Source organism: Chiloscyllium punctatum, chromosome 48 (genome assembly GCF_047496795.1).
Source record: "Chiloscyllium punctatum isolate Juve2018m chromosome 48, sChiPun1.3, whole genome shotgun sequence".
NCBI classification, from domain to species: domain Eukaryota; kingdom Metazoa; phylum Chordata; class Chondrichthyes; order Orectolobiformes; family Hemiscylliidae; genus Chiloscyllium; species Chiloscyllium punctatum.
Window position 1 is genome coordinate 61634834 of NC_092786.1, and position 15605 is coordinate 61650438.

The 15605-nt window shown below is 42.1% G+C and overlaps 1 protein-coding gene across 4 annotated transcripts in view; it reads right to left on the reverse strand.

Annotated features, from left to right (window-relative positions):
- trpm7 (transient receptor potential cation channel, subfamily M, member 7) overlaps nt 1-15605 on the reverse strand; it is a 191139-nt gene that overhangs the window by 10234 nt on the left and 165300 nt on the right. For all 4 annotated transcript variants that reach the window (XM_072565434.1, XM_072565433.1, XM_072565435.1 and 1 more), the window contains 5 exons: nt 8629-8912; nt 6953-7035; nt 5481-5686; nt 4832-4883; nt 1148-1254 (listed from right to left, as the gene is read on the reverse strand). In XM_072565434.1, coding sequence (XP_072421535.1) covers nt 1148-1254; nt 4832-4883; nt 5481-5686; nt 6953-7035; nt 8629-8912 — 732 coding nt within the window. The remainder of the gene's footprint in view (nt 1-1147; nt 1255-4831; nt 4884-5480; nt 5687-6952; nt 7036-8628; nt 8913-15605) is intronic.

Genomic DNA, 15605 nt, shown 5'->3' on the forward strand with positions numbered 1-15605 from the left:
GTTGCTTGTCATCTGTGTGTGTGGCTACTAAGGATAGCTGGTCGTGTTGTTTCGTGGCTAGTTGATGTTCATGGATACAGATCGTTAGTTGTCTTCCTGTTTGTCCTATGTCGTGTTTTGTGCAAAACACTACATTCAATCAATCAATCAAGCAATTCAATCAATCACATCGACCTGGACCCAATATACCGGCCACTGCAGCGGACAGCTGGAACTGACAACCAGAAGCGGCAGATACAAACCACTATAAATGCCGGAGGAAACATCACAGAAGCACTTCACAGGAGGCTCCCAAGCACTGAGGAGGTCACCTAGACAGGGGACCAAACGTCTGAAACACAAATTCCCAGCTCGGCGAACAGAACCACCACAACGAGCACCTGAGCTACAAATCTTCTCACAAACTTTAAAAAATATCTAAACTGTTCCCAGAAGGAACGCAGTACAGTTTAACAGAATGAGAGCTCAACTTCAAGAAGTAAATTCTGAGAATAGATTATACAAACTAAATTTCTTAAGATACTAGGGGTAACAGGTAGAATAAAAAACAAAACTATTTCTGCTGGTTGGGGAATCTAGGATTCTGGGTCACAGACTACAAATGGTAGCCAGAACTTTCAGAAGTGATATCTGAAAATATCTCGAATAAAGTATGTTTGGGAAAAAAAAAGACTCATGGCAAAGCCCAACTGAGATGGATACCTTTAGACAACTAAAATCCAACAAAGGGGTTAGGTCACAGATCAGCAACAATCTAATTAAACAGAACAGACTTGAAGCTAAATGGCTTCCTCCTGTCTGTTTTTTTTTTGTTGAGTTACTTAAACCCAGGTGAGTTAAGCTCTACATAAAGGTCTATACAACAGACCAGAAGTTTGCGAGAGAATCTAATAGTCAGAGCTCCTGCTCCTTCCCGTTGATGCTGCTGGAAATTCGAGTTTGTTGCACATGATCAAATGACCCATTACTACCAGGGCCCATTCACCCACTGGGTGAAGTATCGTGTCACAAAGTAACTGCCCAGCACATGTCATGGAAGGCAGGGGGGAAAGAAACTGGGGGAGAGGGGGTGGAGGCAGGGGAAAGGGGAGGATGGTGTGGGTGAAGGGGAGAAAAGGGGAAGGGGTACAGATCAGAAAAATCTTACCAGGAAGTTTGAGCCTTCCACAGCACGAATTACAACGATGTTTTGTTCTAAAGTTTTTAACTGCATCTTCTCCCAAATTTGCAGGTCCAAATACCATGTCATGTGACCTGAAAACAAAATAATAAATGCGACTACATTGGCCACTCTGGTGATTTTCTCACAGTGTATACAGACAACTGGATGTTTGAAGCTTGTCTGCAGAATCAAGGAAATTCAGCTACATTTCATGATACAGCCTTCTCTGAGTGGCAAAATGTTCAATGACTATTAAATCTGTCAGTAATGAACACACTGAAAATGGTTTCCCTTCTATCAATTGTGATAAAACACAAGCAGTACCTCAAGTGGATAAAGCCATAAACCAGATCTTGTAATAGACAGTCTATCTGCAACCATTTTAGTCAGGTCATACTAGAAAAGCTTTAAACAAAACGGAGGGTAGGGGGTTGCAATTTTGTTCTCTGTACAATAAGAGTGTCATGTTGAGGCAATAGCATGTGGCAAAATTCATGAAAACATTGCTTTGTTTCAGCAAATGTAAACATAAAGCAACTTTCATTAGAACAATCAAATTGAGGAATTCGATTTGCATTTAAAATTATGAAGGCATAGGACAGGAGAACAGTAACAGAGTACAGAGAGACGTCAAGGGTGGTCATCCCCACCTTTTGATAATCACACCAGACCCAGATAAGGGTCACACGTTAACAATCATAAGCAGAAGTCAACATTGGATCTAGTAACGTTTCAGTAAGTGATGTGGAATGGACTAGGCCTCAGGAGGCGCTAACTGCTTCCATGCAGAGTATGCTACTTTGGGAGAAGGACTGGTTTCCTTTACGCAGGCATGAGGGCGGCAAACAAAAGCATCTCATCAAATTTATTCATTAAAAATGGGAAGCTCTTGATAGTAGGAAGTTAAATACAGTGAATGTCCAAGCAGACTTGGGAATTCAGGTGCATACAATTTTAAAATGCCATGACAGGTGCAGAAAATAATCAAAAAAGCTAATGGAACGTGGACATTTGTCTCCAGATGTCGGAGTATGAGCATGCAGATGTTACCCTGCAGTTATACAAAAGCCTGGTTAGTCCCCACTTGGAGTACTGAGAGTAGATCAGGGCACCACACCTTAGGAGGTATGTACTGACCTTGGGAGGGAATACAATGTAGGTTTACAAGAATAATACCTGGACTTATGGAGTTAAAAAAAACAGGAACAGAAGGAAGTTATTCAGCCCCTCAAGCCTGTTCTGTCATTCAATGATATCACAGCTGATCTGTGGCCTAATTCTATACACCTGCCTCGGGGCCCTTATCACTTCAGAATGTGCTTAGCAAACGATCCAACATCCATTTTGTGGAAGAGAGCTCCAAAAATCTAGAAGTGCTTCCTAAAATCTCTCCTGAATGGTCTGGCCCTAGTTCTCAGACTGTGCCCATCACTTCTAGAATCTCCAATCAGAGGAAATAATTTTATCTTTATCTATGCTCTCTCTTCCCATTAATATCTTGAAGATTTTAATCAAAACACATTTAAATGTTCTAACTTCTAGAGAAAACTGGCCTAATTTATATAATCTTCTCTCATAACTTAACCCCTGAAGTCCAGGTATCATTTGTGTAAACCGATGCTGTACTCCCTCCCAGGCCCGATAAATCCTTCCGAAGGCAGGGTGCCCACAGCTGCTCACAATATTCCAAATGGGACCTAACCAAAGTTTTGTATAAATGCAGCACAACTTGTGTGTGCTTAAATTCAGACATTCAGAGATAAAAGTAAGCATTCCATTAGCTTCCTTGATTATTTTCTGCACCTGTGGCATTTTAAAGAGCTATGCAACTGAACTCCCAAGTCTCCATGGATATTCACTACATTTAACTTGTTTATCTTGCTTGATGGTATGAAAAGCACAGGAGAACAAGGAGTGGTGAAATCAACAGAGGACTTACCCATTGGCAGATCACCTCTGCAGCACACAGGAATAAGGAACTTGTATTTTGCAACACCTTTCACAACCTCAGAGCAACTCAGTGTATCATAGCCAGTGAAATATTAGTAGAATGTAGTCATTGGAATGTATGAAAATGAGAAATCAAGTTTGCAGATTAGCGTCTCAAATAAGAGCAATGAGCTAAATTATCTGTTTTACGGATGTTGGTTCAGAGGAAACCACTGGATAAAACAGAAGTCTCCCTTGTGTTTTTCAAAAACAGGATCTTTCACATATGAAAGGGCAGACTGCACCATGGATTAATTGTTCAGCTGAAAGCCTTTGATGCTGTAGAACATAGTACTGCACTGAACTGTTAGCCTAATTGGTATGCTTGAGGAGTGAATTACACAACATTCTGTCTGTGGCAAATATTACTGATGTGTGGCAATCTCCACCTGTGGGGTAAACTTTCCAGTGATTAAGAAGCTAGATTTAAATTTAAATGCAAGGCATTTAGGACAGACACTAGCAGGAACCTTTTTTACATGCACAGAGTATTGGAATACATTACCAAAAGGAGTTAGTGAAAGAATCAGAGACCACGTCAATTTAGAAAAAAAAATTAAACTGGGGCTTGAAGGAAATGAAGGGATTGTGGGAGGACAGGCAAGACAGACTGTTGCACATGAGGAAATGAAATACCTCATTAGTTGGGCTGAACAGTCTCTTCTGTATTGTCACTTTAAGCTTTTATAAATTGCCTCAACTTAGAAACATATACTATGGATCTTCACAGGATTGTGGAAAACAGTATTGTGAAACAAACAATAGCTGCAGAAACTCAGGTCTGGCAGCATCTGTGAAGATGGAAACAGAGTTAATGTTTTGAGTTTAGTATAATTCTTCTTCAGAGTTAACACGAAACAAGATTAAGAGAAGAGACCAAATACCCGATCAAACAATTGGCTTTAGGAAGACAGACTTAAGGAAGGAAATTCCAGTGTGCAATTGCTGCCAATTTGGGAGAACTGGGAATGGTGGAGGTAGACAAAATGTTGGGAGTGCACAAGAAGTGAGAGTCAGAAGAGAAATGGGTAAGTTGTAAATCTGCAAGAGGATAGAGAGACAGGGAGAGGGACTCTAAGAGTGTTTTAAGTGCAAGGATAAGAACATTTGTTTGGGGCAGCAGGGATCAAATGCTGGTCAGCTTTAACTAGGTGATGCAGAACAAACAGACAGGATTGTATATGAACTAGAGTTCTTCAAACTTGGTAAACTATTGCACTCTCTCCAAAACTTGGATTTCCTTTCTAAAGCTCAGAATTGGACACAGGATTCTAATTAATTCTAACCAGGTTTTCAGTTGTGTCGACGACATTTCATCTAGTTTGCTGTGAAGGAATAGGGAAAGGTTCCTATCAATACTGAGAGAGCCAATGGTATTGATACAGACCTACATTTAAAAAAAAGATGGAAATGGGCTTCACTGGCTGGGCCAGTATTTATTGCCCATCCCTAGATGCACTTGAGAAAGTGTTGACCTGCCTTCCTGAAATACAATAGGCCATTTGGTGTAGTTACACCCACAATAACATAAGGGAAGGATTTCCAAACTTTTGACCCAGTGGCACTGAAGAATGAACAGAAATAGATTTCCAAGTTAAAATGGTGACTAGGTACTGCACCCTATACGAGATCCATCTTATAGTCTTTAGGGAAAAGAGGTCACATTTGAAGTATGCTTACTGTTTCTCCTCCGACTTTATTACTGAAGGATCAGTCAAATTTTCCCCAACACCTACAAGAAAATGTACAAAACGATGAATACCCTTATCTCTTTCACAATACAAAGTGCCTGGATTTTGTCATCAGACTTTTCCCCAAGCAGCTGTTATCTCGAACTACTGTAACCTGCCTATTTACCCACTTGTTAAATTTACAAAATATTTGAGCAAAACAAATCACATTTTTGAAACTAGCACTTCAGGTTTTATGTTGTTCAATGGAAGAGGAGAGAAAAAGGCTCTTCCATCCAAGTATTGGTTGTTTCAGAGATCCAAAAGTCTGGACAGGATCCAAGCAAGTTTCACTGACCAGCTGTTGATCTGTTTTTTTCTCTATTCGATCAATAACTCTATAGAGGAGCATTGTCCTAATTCCATTTAATGTTTGTTAACTATGCATGCAAGCAATTTAGTGTAAACGTTCACTAGTTGCAATGTACCATTCTTTTTGGCAAAGACTTTAATTTTGCTCTCCGTGTAGCCGACATAATACAATTTCTAAAGTCAAATATGCAGCCATGAGGATAACCAATTACAGACCAAAAGAGCACATCTCGCTACATATTGACACAAGACTGCCTCACTTTAACACAGAGGTCACATGCACTCACCCTGCAGGTCCAGAACCAATAGTTCACCTCTAGTGTACTCATAGGTCCAGTGACTAAAAGCAAGCATGGTCTCCTCCAGCATGTTGTTTGGACGGATCTCATCTCCGCTGTTATGATTGAATTTCCGGAATTCTCCAGTCATACACTCCTCAATTGCAAACCATTGGCTTGCTGAGTGACAGTACAGAAGGAACACTTCCAGGAATCTGAGGATAAAGCAGACAATCACGAATTATTTTGGGAATTCAGGTTAGACACATCTCTCTTCAGATTCAGCTGCAGTTTATTAAAATATCACACTGCAGCCAGACAGGTTCGCACGACAACACCAAATGATTCAGAGTGCACAAAGCCTTGGTACTAAACATTGGGCGGCACGGTGGCACAGTGGTTAGCACTGCTGCCTCGCAGCGCCGGAGACCCGGGTTCAATTCCCGCCTCAGGCGACTGACTGTGTGGAGTTTGCACATTCTCCCCGTGTCTGCGTGGGTTTCCTCCGGGTGCTCCGGTTTCCTCCCACAGTCCAAAGATGTGCAGGTCAGGTGAATTGGCCATGCTAAATTGCCCGTAGTGTTAGGTAAGGGGTAGATGTAGATATAAATGTAGGGGTATGGGTGGGTTACGCTTCGGCGGGGCGGTGTGGACTTGTTGGGCCGAAGGGCCTGTTTCCACACTGTAAGTAATCTAATCTAATCTAATCTAATCATGTTACCTTCAGGTGAAGTAGGGTTCCAGTTTGAGTGATAGAACAGAGGACACATATCACTCAAATCCCATTTTAATGTCACTTTTTAAAAAAAATTCTTATTTTTATATGACCATTATAAATTCCTACATCCACAATGATTATCGAAGCTGCCTGTGTAAACCATTGCATTTTAACTACAAGATGTCTTCATTCAACTTGTCCTCTTTTAGCACTTTCCCTTTGCAAAGTTACTGCAGCCTGAAGTCTTACTGAATGTCATGAGACTTATTTTAAAATCGTTTACTGATCCTGACCCAAATGGCACCATTATGACACATACTCTCCTACTTGTAACCCCTCCCTGTGCTTCACCACTGTCTACTGTTCGCCACCAGGGAGCACACCCCTTCTTCCCTACAAAGTGATAGGCTGCCCAGTGAAGCCCCCACTCATTTGCAATGGAGGGTATGCAATGTGAGAAAATAATTTTTTTCATGTAGAAAATAATTAGGGTCTGGAATGCATTTTTGTAAGTGCATTGGAGCTGGGTTCAAAGAGTATTCAAGAATGAATTGGATAATTATGTAAACAGAAGTAATATTGGAGAAAGGACGGAAGAATGACACTAAGTCAATGTTCATTCTGAGAGGTGGTGTAGGAACAAATGGGTCAAATGGTCTACCTCTACACAGTAACAATTCTGTGAAATTTCAATTGAAGCAAATTCATAAATGGTACACAGAAATGCAAAGATTTTAGAAAGCGATCAATTATTTCTCCTCACCTTGGAGAATATGGAATAGTCTTTGGTTTCATTTGATTGAAGGCAAAAGCAAGCTTCTGTGCAGCTCTTTGCTGCTGGATCTCCTGTGAACAAGAGACCAGGAAAATAAATTCAAAAACACAGAGCTTCTGTCAGACACAAATATATTGCAGCTTCCACTCAATCAGCAATTGTTTGAGTTAGCATTTTGCATTTAGGGCCTGATGTATTAATACCCAATTTCTTAACCAGAGAAATTTTCAGTAACTGATGATTCTAACAAGAAAAAAATCCCATGTGAAAACAAAAAGAAGTTACCTTCTAATTTACCTCAAGTGTATCATTTTCAGTTATTAAGCAGTGCTTTTGCAATGCTACAAAGTCCAGCCACTGCTGAAAATGAGGCTGAATATTGACTATACACACTTGCTGTGCAAGTGTGAGTTTTTTTTCAGCAATTCCTGTTTTTGTTTAACATTCTAGTAAATCTTCCCTTCACTCTCTCTAAAGCAATTATATCATTCCTGTAATATGGTGATCAGAACTACGTACAATATTTTAATTGTGGCCTCGCTAGCTCTATTTCGAATAGTGCCATAGAATCCCGTGCTCAAAGAATAAACTGGGCTCAATTTTAATGACAAATCAAAAGACAATCTAGAATTCCCTCTATATTGCACTGAAATTCCAGCCTCAAAAGTTTCTGGAGTGAAGCTCTCTGATGTGACAGAGCTCCTTCAAAGCTCTCATTGACAGCAGCCTCAAACCTCACCAATAAATCTCACCATTTGCAGACATCACCCTTAGTTGCTGTTGCAAACTGCATACATTTTACAACATTCTAACATTTCAGAACTATCCAAAGCAACAGTGTCTTGGTAACTCCACATGCTGCCTGACAGTGATTACACCAGTGTTTTAAAGCATCCTAATGTTCAATATTCCACAAATGAGTTTGCTTGGATACTTTGAGTTCAGCAATGTCCTAGTAATTTTGTTTAAATCATTCTCTACTAGTTTTTCACAAGTGAAGTTTGGAAAGGTTCCAAGCACTATTATTCTTTATCAACATTCAAACTAATTTATTAATTGCTCTGTAATTATTTGTATACATTGACATTTACTATGTACAGAATTGCACTGACCAATAGAAAAAATTAACTTCTTCGTCCAAATCCATAAGTACCTCTTTTACATGAACACTCACCCAATAAGCAACAGATCTTTAATACTAGACTCATTGATAAACTACCTTCAAACAATCAACAACTGATGCCATGGACATATCCTAGATCTTGCAGAACAAATATACAACAACATTTAGGGTGTGCTGCCTGGCTGGATCACACTTTCCAAGAACAACTCCAGGATCATTTGGTGCCTTTCTTCCAACATTTTCAAACAAACTGAAATCTACAACCTTTCCACAAATAAAAAATTGCAATTATAAAATAGAGAAAATATCATTTTAATTGATACAACAGGGTCAGCGGTTTTTTCTGTAAATTGACAAACATCAGATTGTAGTATACTTTGAGTTCAGCACTGTCCTAGTAATTTTGTTTACATAATTCTAGACTAATTTTTCACCATTGGAATATTTACAAATACTACAAATTTATAAGGCAAAATTAGCAACACTGTTACAAAACAATTCCTGAAGCATTAATTAATATTTCAGCATAAAATAAACTTACCTTCAAACACAGATGTAACACAGTATCTTCCTTGTAGATTCTTTTCCATGTATTCACAACTTCAGGAAGAAAAGACTTCACAATATACAGTTGACCTGGTTTCAGAATATCGAACTCTGCCCACGTGCATTCCACCTTTAAAGCTCGCCTCAATCCCCCTCCCATTTCTTCTTTACTTAAGAACTCAATCTTGGCACATCGTCCTTGTTGGGACCAGGATGACATGCTATTGTTCAAACTGATTGGTGAGCTCTCCTCCAGCCTATATATAGTCACAGGTTCACCTTCAATACAAAAGAAATGTGAAGTAGTTTAGATCAGATCCATAATAGAACAGCGAAGCAGCAGGCAGCAACTTCCTTTGTCCATTGTATCTCTCAAATACATTATGTGATCATTAGTTGCCTGAATGATCTACATTTGCTCCTCTGAACTGCAAGAAAACACACTTGAAAGAAAAAAACTCCATCACATCAGTGCTACAGTGTTGAAATCAAGAATTTGCAGTGTCTGACTAAAACACATATTCCTCAGTATCCAAAAATCTGAATTTTGCATTTTGCTTCCAACACTGGCATGTAAACTCAAACATGATCCGTACTGTCTTTCCCCTATTCTTTTCACCTCTATGATTTAACACCATGACAAACAGGAGCAGGGCACTACCACATGGCCCACAATCCTGTCCTGCCATTCAAAAGCACCATTGTTGACATTGTCAACATGTTACTTTGTTGCCTGACTGTCATAACCCTTTGAGACTTTAGTGGTCCAAAATTCCCACTCTAGGAAACTGAAGATGAGATTAAGTTGAATGCATGGCTAGGAATCTGGTGCAGGAGGCAAACCTTTTAGATTCTTAGAACACATAACCAGATTTGTGGCAAGTCAGAGTTATCAAGACAGCTTCTTTGCAAGCGAACAAAGCAGAAACCAATATTACTGCAGCAAGTTACAGATAGTTCTGGGATAATGCACGTTTTGGCAGCATGACTTGGCTATAACGTTGCAGAAAAATTAGGGAACAGTATTTTGGAGAATGCTTATCTCCATTGGCAACAGCATGATTCCAATGGAGTTCGGTTTGCGCGTTTGCTCTGCACATGCACCAGTGTCCGCACATGTGCGATGTCAGCACCAAAGTCTCTCTGCCATTCTACGCATGCGCCAATGTCAGCTGCCAACAGAGCAGTTGTCTGAAATAGGTACTGTGCAGACAGCAGCTTTCTTACATTTTTAAAACAAAAGTACTGTGTTAAATTTACTTTTGTTTTGTTAATAAATATTTCAACCTTCATTCAGTCTGTGCAATACTTTGCATTTGACTTTTGGGTGATTTTTGAGCGATCATGAGTGATATTTTTTGCTAATCTGCCCCAACCCCACTTTTCCCTTAGGTCTCATTATTTCTGTCAAGCAATTTTCTATTCAGCGAGGTTTCGCTGGAACGCAACAATAATGTTGCAGGACAACTACCTGTAATCAGCACAATGGGACAAGATTCAAACTAACGTCACGGTGTTAAGCAACAAGATGTAGGGCTAAAAAGTAGAAATAAGGTGTACATGAGCGGATTGATCATAATAATCATAATAGTGTGGCAGGGGGCAGAACAGTAGGTCAGCAAGTGCGAAGACAGAGGAGGAGTCAGATACCAAGGCCAGCAAGGCAAAGAGGAAGAACAGATGGAGAGGTTACAGAGTACTGCAGGACTAGTGGTCTGAGGTGTGCTTGTTTTAATGTGGGAGTATGACAAATAAGGCGGCTGATTCCAGAGTTTGGATTAATGTATATAACAATGGTGTTGTAGCTCTTTCAGAGACTTGGTTGAGAGGAGGACATGGCAGCTCAACATTCCAGGATTCAGATGTTTCATGTATGATGGCGGGGGCTGGAAAACAGGCCAAAGAGTTGCGTTACTGATTAGGGAAATGATCACAGCTGTACTGAGGGAGGATACTTGGACACTGGGCTCATTCAGTGAGGCCATATGGGTAGAGCTCAGGAATAGGAACGGTGCGATTACTTTGATGGGATTGCACTACAAGCCTCCCAACAGCCTGCAGATGATAGAAGAACAGGAGTGTGGACAGTCTATGTATTAAAAAAAGGTTATTGTGGTGGATGGTATAATTTCCCATATATTGACAGGGGCTTGACAGGGAATGGATTTAATACTTAGTTGGAGTCTTTTTTTCCCCAGGGTAGAAATGTCAATTACTGGGGGACATACATTTGAGGTAAGAGGGGGTAAAAGTTTAAAAAGGAGATGAGAGAGGAAAGTTGTTTTTTTTTACACACAGGGTGGTAAGTGCCTGGAATGCACTGCCAAAGAAGGTGGTGGAGATGGATAGAATAACAACATTTAAGGATTTGGAGGAGTCAGTGTTGGACTGGGTGGATAAAGTTAAAAACCACATCAACCTCCTGAAGAAGCAGCAGCGCTTTGAAAGCTAGTGCCTCCAAATAAACCTGCTGGACTATAACCTGGAGTTGTGTGAATTTTAATGTCTATAAAGCACCTTGATAGACACATGAATACACAGGGAATAAACAGAAAAGCATGGGTAGAGGCAAAAGGTTTTTAGTTTAGAAAAGCATTTCATGTCAGCACAGTCTTGGTGGGCTGAAGGGCCTGTTCCTGTATGGTACTGTTCTAACTATAGAATTTGGCAGAGATGGAGGAGCAGATTCACAAAAAATAACTGAGGGGTGAAGGAACGATACTTTAGAAAGTCCTTCTAACTCCTTTTCTTCTGACAGGAGAACGTTTTAGCCATGAATTAATGTGCTTGAAGCTTTGTTGCCTCTATTTTTCCTACTTCTCCCTAACAAAGTTGATAGCTCCACTTTCCCCACATTATATTAGAATTGTTACCTATATGTCCACTCACCTCTGCAATTTGTGGACCAGGGTCCTCCTTACACTGTACTTTCCTCTTTAGTTTCATATTATCAGCAAATGTGAATGTCAAACTCTCCAACCCCAAATCTAGCTCATCAATACAGATTATAAACCATTTGTAAATAGCTGAGGCCCAAGCACTAATTCCTGGGACACTCCACCAATAGTGACTTGCAGCCTGAAAATTAGCTACTTATCCTCCTGCATGTTCATTAAATGATCCTCACATATTGCATCATGAGTCTCTGTTCCTCAACTATATTTTTAAAAAGGCTTCACTTGTTAAAAATTGCCCACATTTCCTTATTTCTATGAAGTGAACTTAAGTTTTAAGATATCAATGAATAAGGATAAATCAGGACCTTGTAGGAAGCTACTAAATTGGGGGAGGGCAAATTACATCAATATTAGGCAGGAGTTAGGGAGTGTTAATTGGGAGCGGCAATTATTGGGCAAGTCTACATGTGTCATGGGCAAGTTGTTTAAAGATCTACTGATCAGAGTTCAGGACTGGCATGTTCCAGTAAGAAGAAAAGACAAAGATGGAAAGGTAAGGGACTCTTGAATAACAAGGGATATTATGAATTCAGTTAAAAGGGAAAAAGAAGCACATGTAAGGTTTAGGATGTCAAAAACTTGTCAGGGTCTGTGAAGAATATAAAGAAAGCTGGAAAGAACTCAAGCAGGAAATTAGGAGAGCAAGAAGGAGCCATGAAATAATCTTGGCAAGTAGGTGAAAGAGAATCCCAAGGCATTCTGTACATGCATTAAAAACAAGAGGATAACTAGGGAGAAGGTTTCTACCTCCTGCCCAAAATCCACAAACCTGACTGCCCCGGACGACCCATTGTCTCAGCCTGCTCGTGCCCCACCGAACCCATCTCTGCATACCTCAACACAGTCCTGTCCTCCTTAGTCCAAGAACTCCCCACCTACGTTCGGGACACCACCCACGCCCTCCACCTCCTCCATGATTTTCGCTTCCCCAGTCCCCAACGTCTTATCTTCACCATGGACATCCAGTCCCTGTACACCTCCATCCCCCATCACGAAGGACTCAAAGCCCTCTGCTTCTTCCTTTCCCGCCGTACCAACCAGTACCCTTCTACTGACACCCTCCTTTGACTGACTGAACTGGTCCTCACCCTGAACAACTTCTCTTTCCAATCCTCCCACTTCCTTCAAACCAAAGGAGTAGCCATGGGCACCTGCATGGGCCCCAGCTATGCCCGTCTCTGGACCATCTCAGACTCCTCCCTCCCCTTCCTAGACTTTTCCATTTCTATCTCTGGCGACCGAATCAACACGGACATTTATTCTAAACCGACCGACTCCCACAGCTACCTAGACTACACCTCTTCCCACCCTGCCCCCTGTAAAAACACCATCCCATATTCCCAATTCCTTCGTCTCTGCCGCATCTGCTCCCAGGAGGACCAGTTCCAAAACCGAACAACCCAGATGGCCTCCTCCTTCAAGGACCGAAATTTCCCCCCAGACGTGGTCGACGATGCCCACCACCGCATCTCTTCCACTTCCCACTCCTCTGCCCTTGAGCCCCACCTCTCCAACCGCCACCAGGACAGAACCCCACTGGGTCCTCACCTACCACCCCACCAATCTCCATGTACAGCGTATCATCCGCCATCATTTCCGCCACCTCCAAACGGACCCCACCACCAGGGATATATTTCCCTTCCCTCCCCTATCAGCGTTCCGAAAAGACCACTCCCTCTGTGACTCCCTCGTCAGGTCCACACCCCCCACCAACCCAACCTCCAACCTCCACTCCCGGCACCTTCCCCTACAACCGCAAGAAATGCAAAACTTGCGCCCACACCTCCCCCTTACTTCCCTCCAAGGCCCCAAGGGATACTTCCATATCCGCCACAAATTCACCTGCACCTCCACACACATCATTTATTGCATCCGCTGCACCCGATGTGGCCTCCTCTATATTGGGGAGACAGGCCACATACTTGCGGAACGTTTCAGAGAACACCTCTGGGACACCCGGACCAACCAACCCAACCACCCCGTAGCTCAACACCTCAACTCCCCCTCCCACTCTACCAAGGACATGCAGGTCCTTGGACTCCTCCATCGCCAGACCATAGCAACACAACGGTTGGAGGAACAGCGCCTCATAGTCTGCCTAGGAACCCTCCAACCACAAGGGATGAACTCAGATTTCTCCAGTTTCCTCATTTCCCCCCCCCCCCAACTTGTTTCAGTCAAATCCCTCGAACCCAGCACCGCCTTCCTAACCTGCAATCTTCTTCCTGACCTCTCGCCCCCACCCCACTCCGGCCTATCACCCTCACCTTGACCTCCTTCCACCTATTGCATTTCCAACGCCCCTCCCTCAAGTCCCTCCACCCTACCTTTTATCTTAGCCTGCTGGACACACTTTCCTCATTCCTGAAGAAGGGCTTATGCCCGAAACGTCGATTCTCCTGCTCCTTGGATGCTGCCTGACCTGCTGCGCTTTTCCAGCAACACATTTTCAGCTCAGAAGGTAGGACGACTCAAGGATAAAGGAGAGAACTTGTGCTTGAGATCCTAAATGAGTACTTTCTGTCAGTATTTACCCAGGAGAAGGACGATTGAGAGGTTTGTGTGGATCGTGCTAATATGCTTGGACATTTTGAGATCAAGAAAGAAGTGGTGTTGAGTCTCTTGAAGAGCATTCAGGTGGATAAGACCCCAAGGCTCAACGGTCTCCCTCAGGTTTTAGATTAGATTTTCTCCAGTGTGGAAACAGGCCATTTGGCCCAACAAGTTCACACCGACCCTCTGAAGAGTAATCCACCCAGACCCATCTCCCTGTGACTAATGCACCTAATACTATGGGCAATTCAGCATGGCCAATTCACCGAACCTGCACAGGTTTGTGACTGTGGGAGGAAACCGGAGCACCCGGAGGAAAGCCACGCAGACACGGGGAGAATATGCAAACTCCACACAGTCACCTGAGAATAGAATCAAACCCGGCTCCCTGGCTCTGTGAGGCAGCAGTGCTAACCACTGAGCCACCATGCCACACCTAACATTTATATCTAACTTTCACATTTCTCTAAAGTTAAAATGTTCCAACTTGACATCACAACTATTAGCAAATTGCAATAGCTAGGGCAACAGAGGAGACCTGAGGGCCAATCTGTGACATCACCCTCTAAAACGTCAATGGCTCATAGTTCTCTCAGAATGAAATCATTCCAGGGATCATTAATCTTGTAATGCCTCTTTTCCAATTTAGCCAAGGCCTCTTTGTCCTTATTGACAGAGGCAAGAGGGGATTGCTGGGGCCTTCTCCAAGATCTTTGTATCCTCAGTAACCACTGGAGGGGTCCCAGAGAATTGGTGATTAACTAATGTTCCTCTATTCAAGAAAGAAAATAGGAATAATCCAGGAAACTACAGACTAGTGAGTCTTACATTGGTGGTTGGGAAGCTACTAGAGAGAATTCTAAAGGATAGGATTTACACACATTAGGAAAAACATGGCCTAATCAGGGACAGTCAGCATGGCTTTGTGCAGGGTAGGTCATGTCTTAGTAACTTGATTGAATTTTTTGAGGTGACAAAGGTGATTGATGAGCAAAAAGCAGTTGTCTCCTTGGACTTTCGAAAGGCTTTCAACAAGGTCCCTCATGGTAGGTTCATCCAGAAGATGAAGGCACATGGGATCATGGTGACTTGGCTGCATGGATTCAGAATTGGCTTGCCTAGAGGAGATAGAGGGTAGTGGCGGAAGGGTGTTTTTCAGGCTGTGACTAGTGATGTTCTGCAGGGATCCATACTGGAACCTCTGCTGTTTGTGATATATGAATGAAAATGTAGATGGATGGGTTAGTAAGTTTGCAGACGATACAAAGATCAGTGGAGTTGGGAACAGTATAGGAGGTTATCAAAGAGTACAGTGGGATATAGATCAGTTGCTGAAATGGGTGGAGAGATGGCAGATAGAGTTTAATCTGTGTGAATTGCTGCACTTTGGGGAATCAAATGTTAAGGAAACAGTATACAGTTAATTGCAGGACCCTGAACAGCATTGATGTATAGAGGAATC